Here is a 14,268-nt window from a genome sequence, read left to right on the forward strand (position 1 = left end):
TAGTTGTCTTTCTGAAAAACAGGTGTTTTAGATATATAGGTGTTAACCTTCGAAATTCTGAAGTAGGAGATCTCCCAAATCAAAATTTTCTCAAATTGGGAGATTTGTGAAGATCTCTATTTTTTCTCATGTATCATGTTTTTATTTAGCAACAGCTCTTGTTGGAACTTAATTCCAGTTTCACTATGAATATCTTGTTACATCCAGGATGTCCACCAACCTTTAAATTCATCTGAGCTTTTATTATGGATGTTGGTAATGATATTTTTCTGTAGGGAACAAACATTCCGTGAATGAATTATGGAGTATAAAGGGCATCTGTATGAATTTTGAGTTTTTTCTATTTGGACTTAGATAAAAAGATAAAAGAAAAGTGGATAGAAGAGGAAGTTTTGTTCTCATATCATACAACCATCAAAATAAAAGGGAAAAAAAAGAAACAAACTTCACATAGAGTAGGATTTTCATCATTTCTATCAAACCGTACTATAAAGTGGACAACTTTTTTCATTGGTAATTGATACAGAATTACGTGTATTTGAATTTTTTTTATTATGATTTTAACTATTTTTCAGTTATTACACAAAGTGTTGAGTCAGATACTTCAACTTGAATTTTGTGCAGAAGATTTTTGGCAAAAGGTATGTTTCTCAAATTGAGATTTCCTTCAGATCTTCACAATGAAATTATCTGATTGGTTGAAATTTTAGTTGAGGAAGAATTGGAAGAAATCGAAGTTTTTTTTGTAAACTGTACCATTATATATGTACATGTACTGTAGAATGATTGAGAAAGTGTTTTGAAATGAAATTTAATAGGCAATAAATGCATATACATGTATTTATTGTATTTTATCAATGCATGTATTATTATATTAAGGTTCTTCCCAGGTCAAGATCTAGGACAATGTATACACATAGGAGTGTCAGTATATTTATTATTTCATTACATTAACTGTAACTTCGAAAACATTATTTGGTTATTTTAGATATTTTTTGAAAAATACACAGGTAAGGGAAATAGGTATTTCATTCAAAAATATTTGCTAATTGTTTGTTTGACATTTTGCAGAGGTGTTCCCAATGTTTTTTTTTTTTTTTTTTTTTTTTTTTTTTAATGGCGGAATACATTTAATTTGAAAGAGATGCACTTTTTTGCAGAGAGTGCATAGCCATGACCTAGAAAAACATAGAAAAATCAAAATATTTTCTATTGGTGCAATATTTTTATCAACCCATTAAGGACCTCAACACAGTCTCAATGGATAAGTTTTCTTATATTTTGGCACAAAATTTGCATTTTCCTTGCCTGTGCATTTTTGGGAACAAATACCCAAATCAAGTGAAAGAATGTACCCCAAAGCTAATTTTCATAAATTACATATGGTGTGGCATTATTCTATTTTCATTGGTTATCAACGCCATGTGATTCAATGACTATTCAGCCTACCTAAAGCCATTTTGCTATTTATACCTATATTGACGCTATGTTTCTTTTTTTATTTATATTGATGCTATTAAAATAGATACAGATATATACCGTTCTGAAATTTCGGAAACCTAGGTGTTCAAGAACTTGAAATTAGTAGAGCGATAGAGATTAACAGACTGAATAACAGGCTGCAACAAAGATTCCTGAAATGAAATGTTGCCCATTGCCATAGTGACTGATTTTTTCCACCCAAATTTTAAAGTGCTCAGATTTGAATTAAACTTTCTGTTGAGGAAGGGTTTGACATGCTGAAGTTAAATTTTGAGGTTTTGAGAAGATTAAAAATTTGACATTGACATGATGACTGACTTGCCCTCCAAAATTTCAAAATGCTTTGTCTTGGATGAAATTTGTTTTTTTGAATAATGACTTGCGAAGTCCATGTTTTGAATACACAAAATGCAATATCATTTCCAAAATGCACTTTGTACATATGTAATATATGAATTACAGACTTTTTCCCAGTCAATACGTTATATATGGACCCCATTGAATATATTGACAGGTCCATATATAATGTATTGAAGATATTTTGGGTGAAAAGAAGTAACAGGTGTGTATACTGAGACATTGTATACTAGTGTTTCAGAAGGTTTGCATCCTTTATTGCCCCGTGCTTGTCAGGGTGTCAAAAGAATAGGCCTGCTGCAGCGGTTAGCTTGTCATAAAAGGCGACTAAAAAGTGCTCAGAACACTGCCCACAGAGCAACTGGGTTGTGTGCCCCAGGTGGTGGAATGGGGTATTTCTACTGTGGTATTCGATAGGAGTAGGAACCTTTGTGTTCTGCCACCGGAAGCTAAATTGCCTGACCCTACCCATCCCTCCCTTTTTCTAGTGGAGTGGCAATCAAAATTTGTCAACCCAATTATCCTTGTGTCCAATCCCTTTTTTTCATTTCTTCATAATCATTTTGTATTCATTTTATCATTTATTTCATGTTCATTGCCTGAATATAGCTGAAATATTGCTGCCCCGGTGTTAAACCCCAATAATCAATCAATCCATCCATTATTTATTAAAATAATGAAAATATTGTATAATTTTATATGTATGTATGTGCATTCTAGATCTTGACGTGGGAAAAACCTAAGGGTTCATGATTAAATGATTTTTTCAACAATTGAAAGGTGAAAAAGAAACTATTGAAAACATTGTGTCTTAAATATACTGCTAATGTTACATGTTAATTCTGCCATTCAATAATAAAAAAATGACATTCATATGCAAATATAAGTATAAAGTAATTAAGTCAAGTTTTTGAGATATCTTTCATTTGATAAGAGAAAAAAATAGTTTGGGAGAGTGAATGCTTTTAATTTGGTAAAAAATAATATATCTATGTTCTAAGAACTACCTTGCATTGTTATACAGTTGAACTTCACTTGCTCAAACTTGGATGGCTCAAACACCCGTATATAGTACTGATTGAAGTTCAAGAATGTTTTGAAGTCGGCATGATGAAAGCATCAAGGAAAATAAAGATGAAACAAATAATTGACCAAGGAACTCGAACTCTGAAAGTTTTTTTAAAATAAAACAGCATTTTTAATGACGACAAATCAACATAACCTTCCGAAAGCAAATGAAAAATATCCAAGAACTAACAAAATTTCGTAGGAAGTAGGCAATTTCTAACGATGAAGTACAATTCAGGCTGGCAACGAAAAAAATCTGGAAATGTACGAACTTCAATTTCTGGAACTCCCGATAACTCAAACACATTTCAGTGGTCCCTAGGAGTTTGAGCTACCGAGGTTTGAGTGTACATGTATTGGTTTTTGTTGACTCTAAATAGCTAAAGTGAAAGTTAATGATAAGTCATTTAATGTATCGCTATGTTGTTAATACTTAGGGTCTGGACAATGGATTGGGAACAATTTTCCAAGCAGCAAAGTCTAGATTTCCTGTGGATTTTACAGCATTGATTCAGTTCAGCACTGCTCTGTCACAAGCTGGTGGGGAAAGTGCTAAAAAGGTTAAAAATATATACATGATATATATATATGTTTTACAAATTATCTTGAATACTGTCATAAAGCAAATATTATTTTCAAAAATGATACTGGCTGTAATGTTTTGCACTGTAAATCTCTTGTCTTCGAAATTCCAAAATGACATTGCAAAAAAAACATAGATAGTGTGGCAACCTCACAGAAAACATCTTACAGTTGACCATCACACTCAGTTTGATCTGTTTGTTATATAAAAGGGGAATTTGGCCCAAACCTGTACTACATTTGTTCTACTTTTTAAACAAGTCATAACACAACGTCTGAATGTGGTAAAGGTGAAAAAGCTAAATATAAGATCAAGAACAGAGAGTTGGTATTGGAGCCCCAGTCTACCTCACCACCATCTTTGAATACTTTGCTGTCATGAAGTGAAGAATTGTATTCAACTAATTAAACATGTACCCATGAAATAAAGTATTTTGTATAAAAAGGGCATTAGAAATTTATCATGAAACCCACACGGAAGAAAAAGTCTAAGAATTCAAACGGTGTAGGATTCCATGTTAATAGGAAGTCTTGTATTCACTGTAGATATATACTGTATGGAGAAGTATGTCTCAGTATACAGACAAAAGTTATACACCAGACATTATGGGAACCAATGATCCTGCAATATGGAAACTTATGAAGAATAAGTTCCCATTCCAAGAGAGTAAGTTAAACTATTGTTAATGTCAGTATGTTAGTGTGTTGGGTCTAATGCACAAATTCTGTAAGAGTCAGGCAGTTTTTTGTAGTAACAATTATATGTACATGTAAATGAATTTTTTACCAAATTTTCCAAGGAAAAAATTCTGTTATTAATTTGTTATTGTACTGGGTGGGCAGCTGCCAATACATGTCTTTGCTGTAACACAAACAGCTTTTTAGGGAATCATTTTAAATTCAGATATGCTGTTACTAAAGAATGTATAGATTTTCATGATTTTTGCTGTCATTTGAGTTATTGTCTGGCACTTTGTAGCAAAATCCTGTTAGTTGTCAAGCTATCTGTATATTATTATTGATGCAGTGCATTAAATGCATCTCAGAAGCACTCTTTTTATCATAGATATAGTAAGGGGAAATTTAATCATTTGAAAAAATTTTGAAATACTATTATGTGAACATATAATGTATTTGTAGGAGATTTCAAAATAGATGCAGGAACATATGGACGTATAATACACGATATTGGTAAGTTCTGTTAATGACAAGTAATAGACGATATTGATAAGTTCAGATATGGAAGTAGGAGGCTGGAAAAATCATTTAAGGAGGTAGACCTAGGGTAAGGGACGTAACTCTTGAAATCAGGGATATGTTTGTATCATATTCAGTTTCACCAAAACCTTTCAAGTTTTCCTCTGAAACAGAATGACATCAGTACAAGTTACTTTGATGCTTATGTGGGATTGATGTAAAATGGTGAATACAAACAGTCCACTGATGTGTAAGAGTTGTGTCCCTTACCCTAGGTCTACCTCCTTAAGGGAATAAATGTGTTATAAGAGCTAAAATAAATCAATCAATCAGTGACACTTTATGTTTGGACCCTTACCATCATTCTTTGAACTATTTTTCTGGTATTAGGATGAGAGTAGTTAGATTGGAGGCTACAGGGATTAAAATTTACTTTCAAGGATGGAAGGTCTTGGGCTTTTCAAGTTTTTAATCAAACCAAATATTATGATGTCTTGACTTTTATAGTGAAAAGAAACAATTCTTGGGTTTACTTTTTAGAGACATAATTTCCATCTCAATATCATCTGATTTTCAATGTAAGGATTCAAATGATGACATCAGAAAAAAAGCTTCGACACCTACCAGGAAAAAATGCAACTCTAACAATATGCATGAAGAGACTAATATATAAGAGACCAATATATAAATGAAAGTTTACAATGTTTTCTGGTAAGGCAAATAAAGGCAGGGGTGGATTTTGCACAAAATTAAACACAGTTTTTGAAAAAAAAATTGGAGGTTTGACCCCAAAAACCCCCTTGATCTGCTACTTAGGTTGTCATACAGAATGAATGTATTAATTTAAATTTAAGTTTGTATTGGAAACCTAGATATGTATAATTCTACTATATTTTGTACAGCAAATGAAGGTTGTATACTATAGATGTACTATAATATACTTAAGCATACATGTACATTTGAATTTGGAAATCTTTTAGTAAAAGTGATATTAAAAAAGGTATGTTGCATTGTAGGTAAATCTGATGAAGGACCAGTATTTCAGTGGGAATTTACATACAATGGATGGGAATATCTTCACTGTGAAATCAAAGACCTCTTAAATCACATTTCATTTGGAAGTGGTAAGTATTTTTATTTGTTAGTTAGGAATTCAGGTAAATAATTACTAGGACAGTTTTTTGCAATTACAATAGCTGTCACAAAAAGATTTATTTGAAAGCGCTGTTTAGGAGAAGAGAGGGAAAATAACTATATAAGCATGCATTAAATATTTAAATATACATGTAAATATTTATGTATACTAAACATTGGCGACAATGATTTTTCCTTAAAAAGGGGGAAGGGTATCTGGATATACTGAGTACTTACAAGATGTGCCAAGCTGTTTAGACCAACCAAAAGGAGACATTCCTTATATGAATTTAAAGATCATGCATGTACATGCAGCTTGGACTTCAGGTGTTTTACATTGTCTGCTGTTCTTCTTGAGCAATATTTCGTAATGGATGACATGAGATTAAAAAGAGTTGGATATCATTTAGCAAGATATCTTCAGAAATGATATAGTTATGCACACCTTTACCGAATCCATAATCTATAACTTCTACCCCCACTCAATGAGTAGATTGTATATTTGAATCATCTTGTCTGTCATTCCATTCGTCCGAATTTTGTCACAATTATCTTTTCTCCCACTGGATGGATGATTGCAATTTGATGTGTGGCATTATATAGATGGGGCATGCGTTGTTGATTTGGGTTCTGTCTGACATCAACTATAGGTTGGGATATACATAGCAAAACACTTACTACTTCATGTTTTATCTCTCTACACAGGTAATATCTCAGTTCTACAAGTGAATAGAGTGACTTTAATCACGCAGTTTGTAAAGGCTATGTTGGGTAGTTATCCAAGTGTTATTGATGAACTCAAGCCCCTGACAGATTGTTTATATCAAGTTATACACAGGTATGTAGGCTTTCCATTTGTAAACTTATGGAACACTGTGGCTTATCTTGAGGTATTTGAGGAATCATATAAAAACATTAGAAATATTTTTTTCTTGGTAGTTACATTACATTTTAGTCATGTACAGAAAAAAGTATGAAGAATGTTGTTAATTTAATGCTCTCAAAACATTTGAACTTCTCCCTTTTTAAAGTCATTTCATTTAGAAATAGTAAAAATGAAAATTTATTGATAATCTGTGCTTTTCCCTTTTTGAACTTGGTGCTGGATATTTCTCTTGAACATGACAAGATATTTGAAAATATCTGTTAAAACATTTCTTTGAAGTTGTACTACTAGAAAGGGCCGGAAAAAAATAATGTTGTGTTTCCGGTCACCCCTCTAAAATGTTGTAAGGTCGGTAGGTATGGATTTTAAAATTTTTTTAAAAATTGTGAAATGAAATAAGTATGACACCAAACTCAGAATACAATAAAAACCAAATCTGCAAAGACTAAACATGTGATAGACTTAGTCCATGGCCAAGAGCAAACTCACATATGTGTTTACAGTCATTTCTAATATAAACAGCCAGTATTTCTAGGATAGAAAAAAATACCTTTTGCTTTATTTTCTTCTTTTTTGTCTGTAAGACAATTGGCAGGCTTTGTTTTTTTCAAAATCACAAATAAAAACTTTTTGGTAGGGAGTTCTAAAGAGGGTCGGTAGGGTGACCAGAAACATAACAATTTTTTTAGGCCAAAGTGGACTAAGTCCAAAAAATTAATGTACAGTCAGACAATTAAAGGATTAATGTTAAACAGAATGTTGATAGACTTGATTTTGATACTAACAATATTAATTGGAATATCTCATCTCATGGTCAAGTGCTCATCCTTATACTCCAAATAATATTGTCATTATCAAAAGTAGCTATTATTCTATGCCTATCTGGTAGCAATGAACATTAAGTATGTCAAGAAAAGCATCTCTCCTGTTACTAACTTGAAAAAAATAAATATTGTGTCAATTTTCTCATTTTTTGTATTGGATCAAAGATGATACGACTTTGTTTTATTACATTTTCTACACCAGATTTTCAAGATTCAGCCCTGTTCCTCTTGAACTGATAGCTTCATGTGTTGATTGTCTTAATTGTGTAGCAAAAATACATCCAAAACAGGTATGCTATTTAATAATATTTTGTGTATTATGGTTTGTGTATTGGGGCCAAATTCCTTTTATTGAATTAACTTAATTTTTGAAACTTTTATTGGAGTAATTTTATTTTCAAAACTTTTATTGAGGAAATTTTATTTTAAAAACTTTCATTGAGGTAATTTTATTTCAAAACTTTTACTGTAAACCGAGAAATTTTTGCGCTGTCTTTTTTTTTGCGGTTTCTGGTATCAATCTACTTTTGCATAGTTAATATTTGCGATTGTTCATAAAACTTTACTCTAGTGTTCTTTGAACGAAATTATAAACGCAACAGTTTAATTTTCGCGTAACAGATCTTTGCATGGAAATAAAACTGTTTACAGTATTGAGGTAATATTATTTTCAAAACTAAATCCTTTGAATTGAAAGATACTCTTAGAGTATCTGGCGAAACTAAACAACCCAGTGCTTTGATGAGAGACATTTTTTTTTATCAAATCAGATCATGTACAAATGTAAACTTCCTATATAGAAATAATGCTAACAATTCTAATGTAGTGTAATATATGGGAGCTTGTGGATGCCAGTGAATTTAAAGGGTTATTTTATAGTTGAATAAAAGTTGTTGCTTTTTGAAGTTAAAAAGATTATTTATATCAAAATATTCCCTACAACTGAGGTCTGAATTAGTGGTTTTTCTTTTAAAAAAACTGTGAAGGATAAGTATTATAAAAAAAATAGCAGAAAAATCATTTGAAACTATTGAAGTACATGTATAACAATATAACAAGAATAGATATGGTGAATATGTCAAAGAGACAACAACCCCACTGGGATAAAAATGTCGGCTCAAGGCCTACCATTGGTCTTCAATAAACGACAAGGGAACCCTCACACCGCTCGGCAGGCTGCAGCTGGTCCCAAAGTATCATTTTACACAGATACAGTGAAATGGTTGCCCTTATATTCTCAAGTAACATAAAAGTAAATTGAAGCTGAAAGCAGAACAAGGCATACAGAGGCTAGAAATTCCTGACTAGGGACAGGCACAAAAAATATGGAAGGGTTTAGGTACTTTGGCGTGATCACAACCCTCCCCCTTCAAAATCTGGCCACTGTAGAAAAAATATTACACAAACACACCTAAAAATCAGTACAAAAGATCTGAGTTCCTTGTTGCAATGGAAATAAAGAAACTGATTATCAGTTACACAAATGTACAAACTAAGGACTATTAGCAGTTAACTGACATGCCAGCTCCAGACCAGTTTATATCTACAAAAAGTTATGTCCCCATCTATTGTTGTTCTTGTGGTGTTGTTTTTTTAAAAAATGTTGGTTGGTCATCCAGCCATGTTATTTCAACAGTTATTTATCCACTAAACATATATTTGTATTATGAAAGACAAAGTAACAAATTCAGGACATGCGTCAATATTTTCCTAAACTGTGCAATTGAATTGAAATCAATGATAGTAGTGATTCCATAAAACATGTCATGGCTGTATTTTACAGGTTTGAAGATTGTAGTGATTCCATAAAACATGTCATGGCTGTATTTTACAGGTTTGATGATTGTAGTGATTTCATGAAACATGTCATGGCTGTATTTTACAGGTTTGGCACAGTTTAAAACAGACTGGTCTACTTCCTTTTCTGACTGGAAATGTTGACAACTTTGCTGAAGTAGCAAGGTATAGTAGTACTGTATCATTTTTGAAACGTTATTTCAAAAAGATTTACAACTTGGAAATATGTATGCTTATTAAGTCCAACTAAAATTAATGTCATGGTTTTCATTACCTTCTTGGTCCTTTTTGATCCATTTAGATAACAATGTCAATGAAATTTTAAACCGGCACCTCCCTTATAATTTTTTCTTGTGTAAACAATTTGGAAGCATCCTTATCATCTTCATGGGGCATTAAGAAGGTAAAAAGTAATGCCTTATCCCTCATTGGTTTTCAATAAAAATGGCCTGAGAACAAAGAATTTATCACAATTGGCCTATAATTGTATACATCTCCTTCATGTTCTTGTATTTTCAAAAATTTTAGTTGAAGTAAAAAGTAAAATTCAGTTTTCTACTTATCATTTGAGATTTTCAATCAAGAGATATTTTGTCACAGAAATTCTAGGTACCAATGAATTTTTAAACTTGTTATGTGGCATATTTTGTATGCAATTTTAGTTGTTGTCCAATATCAAATTGTGATATACATGTACAAGTGGGGGTATACCAAGCATGGCAGCATGTTGAACTTCACTTGTCATATAGGATCACTGATGAAGTTGTAAAACAATGCTATTTTAGCCTTTTCTAGACCAAATGAGCATGATTTTTTGAAACTTTTAATATATTCACTTGTATGAATCATATTTGGACACAGCAATGAATCTCCTCATTTCAGTGGCCAGGAACTAAGTGCTGGTGCTTATGGACAGCTATTGGCTGGATCTGAGTTAACACAGGGAGATTATCCAATCACATGTTCTCTCCTCTCCCTGTTGTCAGACCTAATACAGGTAAGATTATAGTGAAGGTGGCTATAGCCAGTATTTGGCTGGATTTGATTCAAAACAGGAAGATTATCCATTCACATATTCCTTTCTATCCCCATTGTCAGACCTCATACATGTAAGACTGTAGTGAAGATGGCTATGAACATGTTTTCCTGCTTGGTTAAAACCTAAGATTTTACACAAGTTGGCCCTAATTTTAAAATCAAAATAAGTATCATAGCCAACTAGAATGATAGTACTGAACTACTAACCTGAGTATTTATTTTTATATTCCACTTGCAAAGTTGGGGTATATAGTGAGAAGGGTGTCCGTCCTTCTTTCCTTCCTTCTGTACATCCTTTCTTCCATTACACAGGGGGAACTATCTTATATCCCTTACTCCTCCTATGCCACTAAATGGTATTGAATGAAAATTTCAAAGAATCCTTATCATGTGTTCCCATTGTGCACCTCATGTTTTAGATTAAACAAATCAATTTGGGGGTTTCACATTTCAAAACATGGACGTTATCATTTGTGCAAAGTGGGGTATAAAGTGATAGGAGTGTCTGTCTGTCTGTCCTTTATTTCACAGGGGGGACCCATCTCTTATCTGTTACTCTTTGTACATGACTAATGAAATTGAATGAAACTTGCACAAAATCATTATTACATGTTTCCATTGTGCACCTCCTATTTTAGATTTTGATTTAAATTATTAAATGAATCTCTGATTTAATTTTCTCAATGAACATTGTTTTTTTTTATGTGTTTCTTTAACCATAAATTCAGTGCTAAAGCAGTACATTTGGCCTATTTCATTATATTCATATCATATATACTCAATTATTTGTTACTCTTCATTTAGCCTTTCTATGGTCTGGAGATAGAGAATGAGCTTATGGCACCTGTTTTGTACATATTGAGGGAAGTGTTTCCAGTGTTCCAGAAATGGAGATACATTGACCACACCAAGAGAGAACAAATAGGTCAGGACCTCAGCTGTTATAAAATTTAACAAATAATATGGAAAAAATAGTGCAGAAAAAAAACAAAAAACGAAGACTTTATATCCATTTATCACCGAACAAACATTTGGAATTGACTATTGAATTGAAGAAGAAGAACTTTTGGAGTTTATGTACATGTACATGTATATTAGATCAAAAAACTGATGTTAGGAATATTGACATGTATAAGGATAGCTTTCTACTTGAAATCATGAAGTTTGTATGGTGTTTATGTTTAAATTTTTGCAGAACTTAAAGTATTGAAACCTCAATCACATGGTGCACACTAAATAACCTTTGTAGCAGGTTATTTTCAAGTCTGTGCCATGGGCATTGAGGTTATTTCAAATGAACTGAAAAAAAATATTGCAGTCATTATAAGTTAATTTTAGGAACAAAATTCAAAGACCACAAGTGAATCATATAAAAAGGTTGATAATATCACAGTCACAATTACAAAATTTCGTCTGTGAAGTAATGGATATTTTTTTTTTTCAATCAGAAAGCTTGTTACTTCTGAAAATAAATTATTAGCGGATATGGATTGATTTCACTTGTTGCAGGTCACAGCTGTTTGGAGATATTCCATAAAGTTTTGAATTTCTTTGGTAAAAGGAAGAAGTCAAGTTTAGACAGGTAATTAGTTAGATTTGTTTGGAAAGAACCCTGTTATTGGCAGGGGTTGCACTTCTGCAAATTGGACCATAGAGTGGTGAATGTTTGTCAGGCAGGTAACGGGCTGGTGAATGTTGGTCGGGCAGGTAACAGGCTGGTGCGGAAAATATTTCGTATCATTTTCCTCTGCAACTATAAATCACAGCCAATAGATATTTGGTACACAATTTCATTATGGGATCCTATAGGGTAGGATGCCATTTAATGTCACACTTCTACTTCCTATTAACGGAAACCCAGTCATTTCTGTCTTTCACTCATTTTTTAAAGCTTCTCCTGATACCTATGTTTGGTATAAGCTTAAGTATGATTCCTTTTTTTATTATTTTGAGAAGAAAATGTCTAGGATTTTTTTTTATACTCCTCAAATTTTTTTGAATATTAAAACAGAAATTATACAGGTTTTATTATCTTTTTATTACATGTCTCATTGTATTAAAGCATGTTTCATTTGACTTTGTGTCCAATTATACACAGTGAAAATTGTAAAATATGTCTTTCATGTGTTTAAAAATACCTGAAAATCAAATGTTTTCCATATTTTTTTTTACATTTTTAGGACCACCATCATATACATGTATTTTGGACTAACACATTAATTCATAAATAAATATGTTTTTACAAATCATGGTAATTACATACTTTCCATTTATAGAATTTTTGTATGAAAAGAATTTGGTTTTTGTATGATTTTTAGAAATCATGTGTATTTATGTGTTTAAATATGTGCTTTAGCAAATATTTTCATATTGGTCCGAAACATATATTTCCATATGTTTCAGGCATAAAAAATAATGTTGAAATTGTGTATGTGGCAAAATGTCACATGCTTGGAAAAGTACACGAAATTTTTATGATTTTGTATAATTTTGAAGACCCCAGTTACAGCAAGTGTGTGTATACAGCCTATTGTTCACAGAGGCTGGCAGAGCTTTACTGGATATTATTGGGACAGGATCAGATACTATTGAGTTAGCTTTAGCTCAACAAGGGAGGTAAGTAAGCCATGTGGTATAGGATAAATCAAACTATGTTTGAATCAGCTAAGTAAGGAAAGCTCAAAGGCATCACTTTTCATGGGTCATGGATTGATATTTGATATTAGGAGTTTTAGAAATACAATTAAAACTTTGAGTTCTTCTATTTTTTTTTTTTATAGTTTGTGAAAATTTTAAGATCTCTAAATGGCAAATTATGATTTTTACATTGAACTATATACTGTTATAGTATCTTCTTTTAGGAATCGAGGTGCTCTAAACTAAAGTCTGTTCATATTCCATTAAAAATAGAATGTCCTCAATCCATGCAAATTAATACTCATAGTGATATCCAAATCTCCATTTGTATTACAGTATTGTAGATGAAGGAACTGGAACGGAAATGATTAAGATGATACAAATGTCCTTCTCTGTTCTAAATCGTCTTCTCTTACTAAAGTCACCTGACCTACCCATCTCACCAATGGAAAATGCTCTTTCATCTCAACCTGCAGGACGACAGAATCTGCACATTGTGTCAACTATAGCTCAGTATATATACCACAGACATAACCCCAGACTGCCTACTCTGGCTTGCCTATTGCTTAAGAGATTAGCTGTGGTAAGAATTAAAAGGATTGATCTATAATATAAATCCCACAGACATTTACCCAGACTGCCTGCTCTAGCATGCACTTCTTGAGTACTGGTGGACATGGGTTAATTCTGTGCTTCTCCGCCAAGCAGGTGGTGTTTAGGTGATAGAGTGATGACGTTTTATGTTATGTATAAAACCATGGCAATGTATAATTGATTCCATAAATAAATTACACAAATAAAGATGTCTAACATTTAAAACATGCATCAAATATAAATATATACATGTACAATTGTTTTTGCAATGTTTGTATCCATTACAAACAGTAGAAAAAATAACCTGCTAAACCTGTTGTTAATGGGCTTTCATTTTGATTACTTCCAGGTATCTAGAATGTCTATACTAGCTTGTCTAGGTGGAGAAGCTGAAGCTATCAGAGATATGTATCTGACCAGACTACAAGCTAGGACTGAGGTTAGTAGCATCCTACCAAAATTTATTCCATACTGCAGTCACCTTGTCTTATACTTTTGTTTCTTCAGGTTTTGATAGAGGACTATGTCCTCATAAAAGTATTTAATGCCAGGACTAAGTCATCATAAAAGTATTTAATGCAAATTTAAGTCGTAGCCTTGAAGCGCTGAGAGTCTGATTTCAGTCTGACATAAAATCAAGTCTTTCACAGCTTCCCATAGAAAGTCTTCCTA

The 14,268-nt window shown here is 32.3% G+C and overlaps 1 protein-coding gene across 4 annotated transcripts in view; it reads left to right on the forward strand.

Moving 5' to 3' along the window:
- The window catches only part of LOC148611808 (nucleoporin NUP188-like), a 50,675-nt gene that overhangs the window by 15,895 nt on the left and 20,512 nt on the right, over positions 1 to 14,268 (forward strand). For all 4 annotated transcript variants that reach the window (XR_015924214.1, XM_088592706.1, XM_088592708.1 and 1 more), the window contains exons 16-29: positions 576 to 641; positions 3,345 to 3,467; positions 4,036 to 4,156; positions 4,630 to 4,680; positions 5,703 to 5,810; positions 6,526 to 6,658; positions 7,733 to 7,820; positions 9,416 to 9,492; positions 10,210 to 10,324; positions 11,170 to 11,290; positions 11,875 to 11,947; positions 12,862 to 12,981; positions 13,339 to 13,585; positions 13,946 to 14,035. Coding sequence is in view for 3 of the 4 variants with exons in the window: in XM_088592706.1 (XP_088448832.1) it covers positions 576 to 641; positions 3,345 to 3,467; positions 4,036 to 4,156; positions 4,630 to 4,680; positions 5,703 to 5,810; positions 6,526 to 6,658; positions 7,733 to 7,820; positions 9,416 to 9,492; positions 10,210 to 10,324; positions 11,170 to 11,290; positions 11,875 to 11,947; positions 12,862 to 12,981; positions 13,339 to 13,585; positions 13,946 to 14,035 (1,533 nt within the window). In the remaining variant the exon portion in view is untranslated. The remainder of the gene's footprint in view (positions 1 to 575; positions 642 to 3,344; positions 3,468 to 4,035; positions 4,157 to 4,629; positions 4,681 to 5,702; positions 5,811 to 6,525; positions 6,659 to 7,732; positions 7,821 to 9,415; positions 9,493 to 10,209; positions 10,325 to 11,169; positions 11,291 to 11,874; positions 11,948 to 12,861; positions 12,982 to 13,338; positions 13,586 to 13,945; positions 14,036 to 14,268) is intronic.

The sequence above is a fragment of the Perna viridis genome, chromosome 7, assembly GCF_037379345.1.
Source record: "Perna viridis isolate PV_CMFRI_1.1 ecotype Kerala chromosome 7, ASM3737934v1, whole genome shotgun sequence".
NCBI classification, from domain to species: Eukaryota; Metazoa; Mollusca; class Bivalvia; order Mytilida; family Mytilidae; genus Perna; species Perna viridis.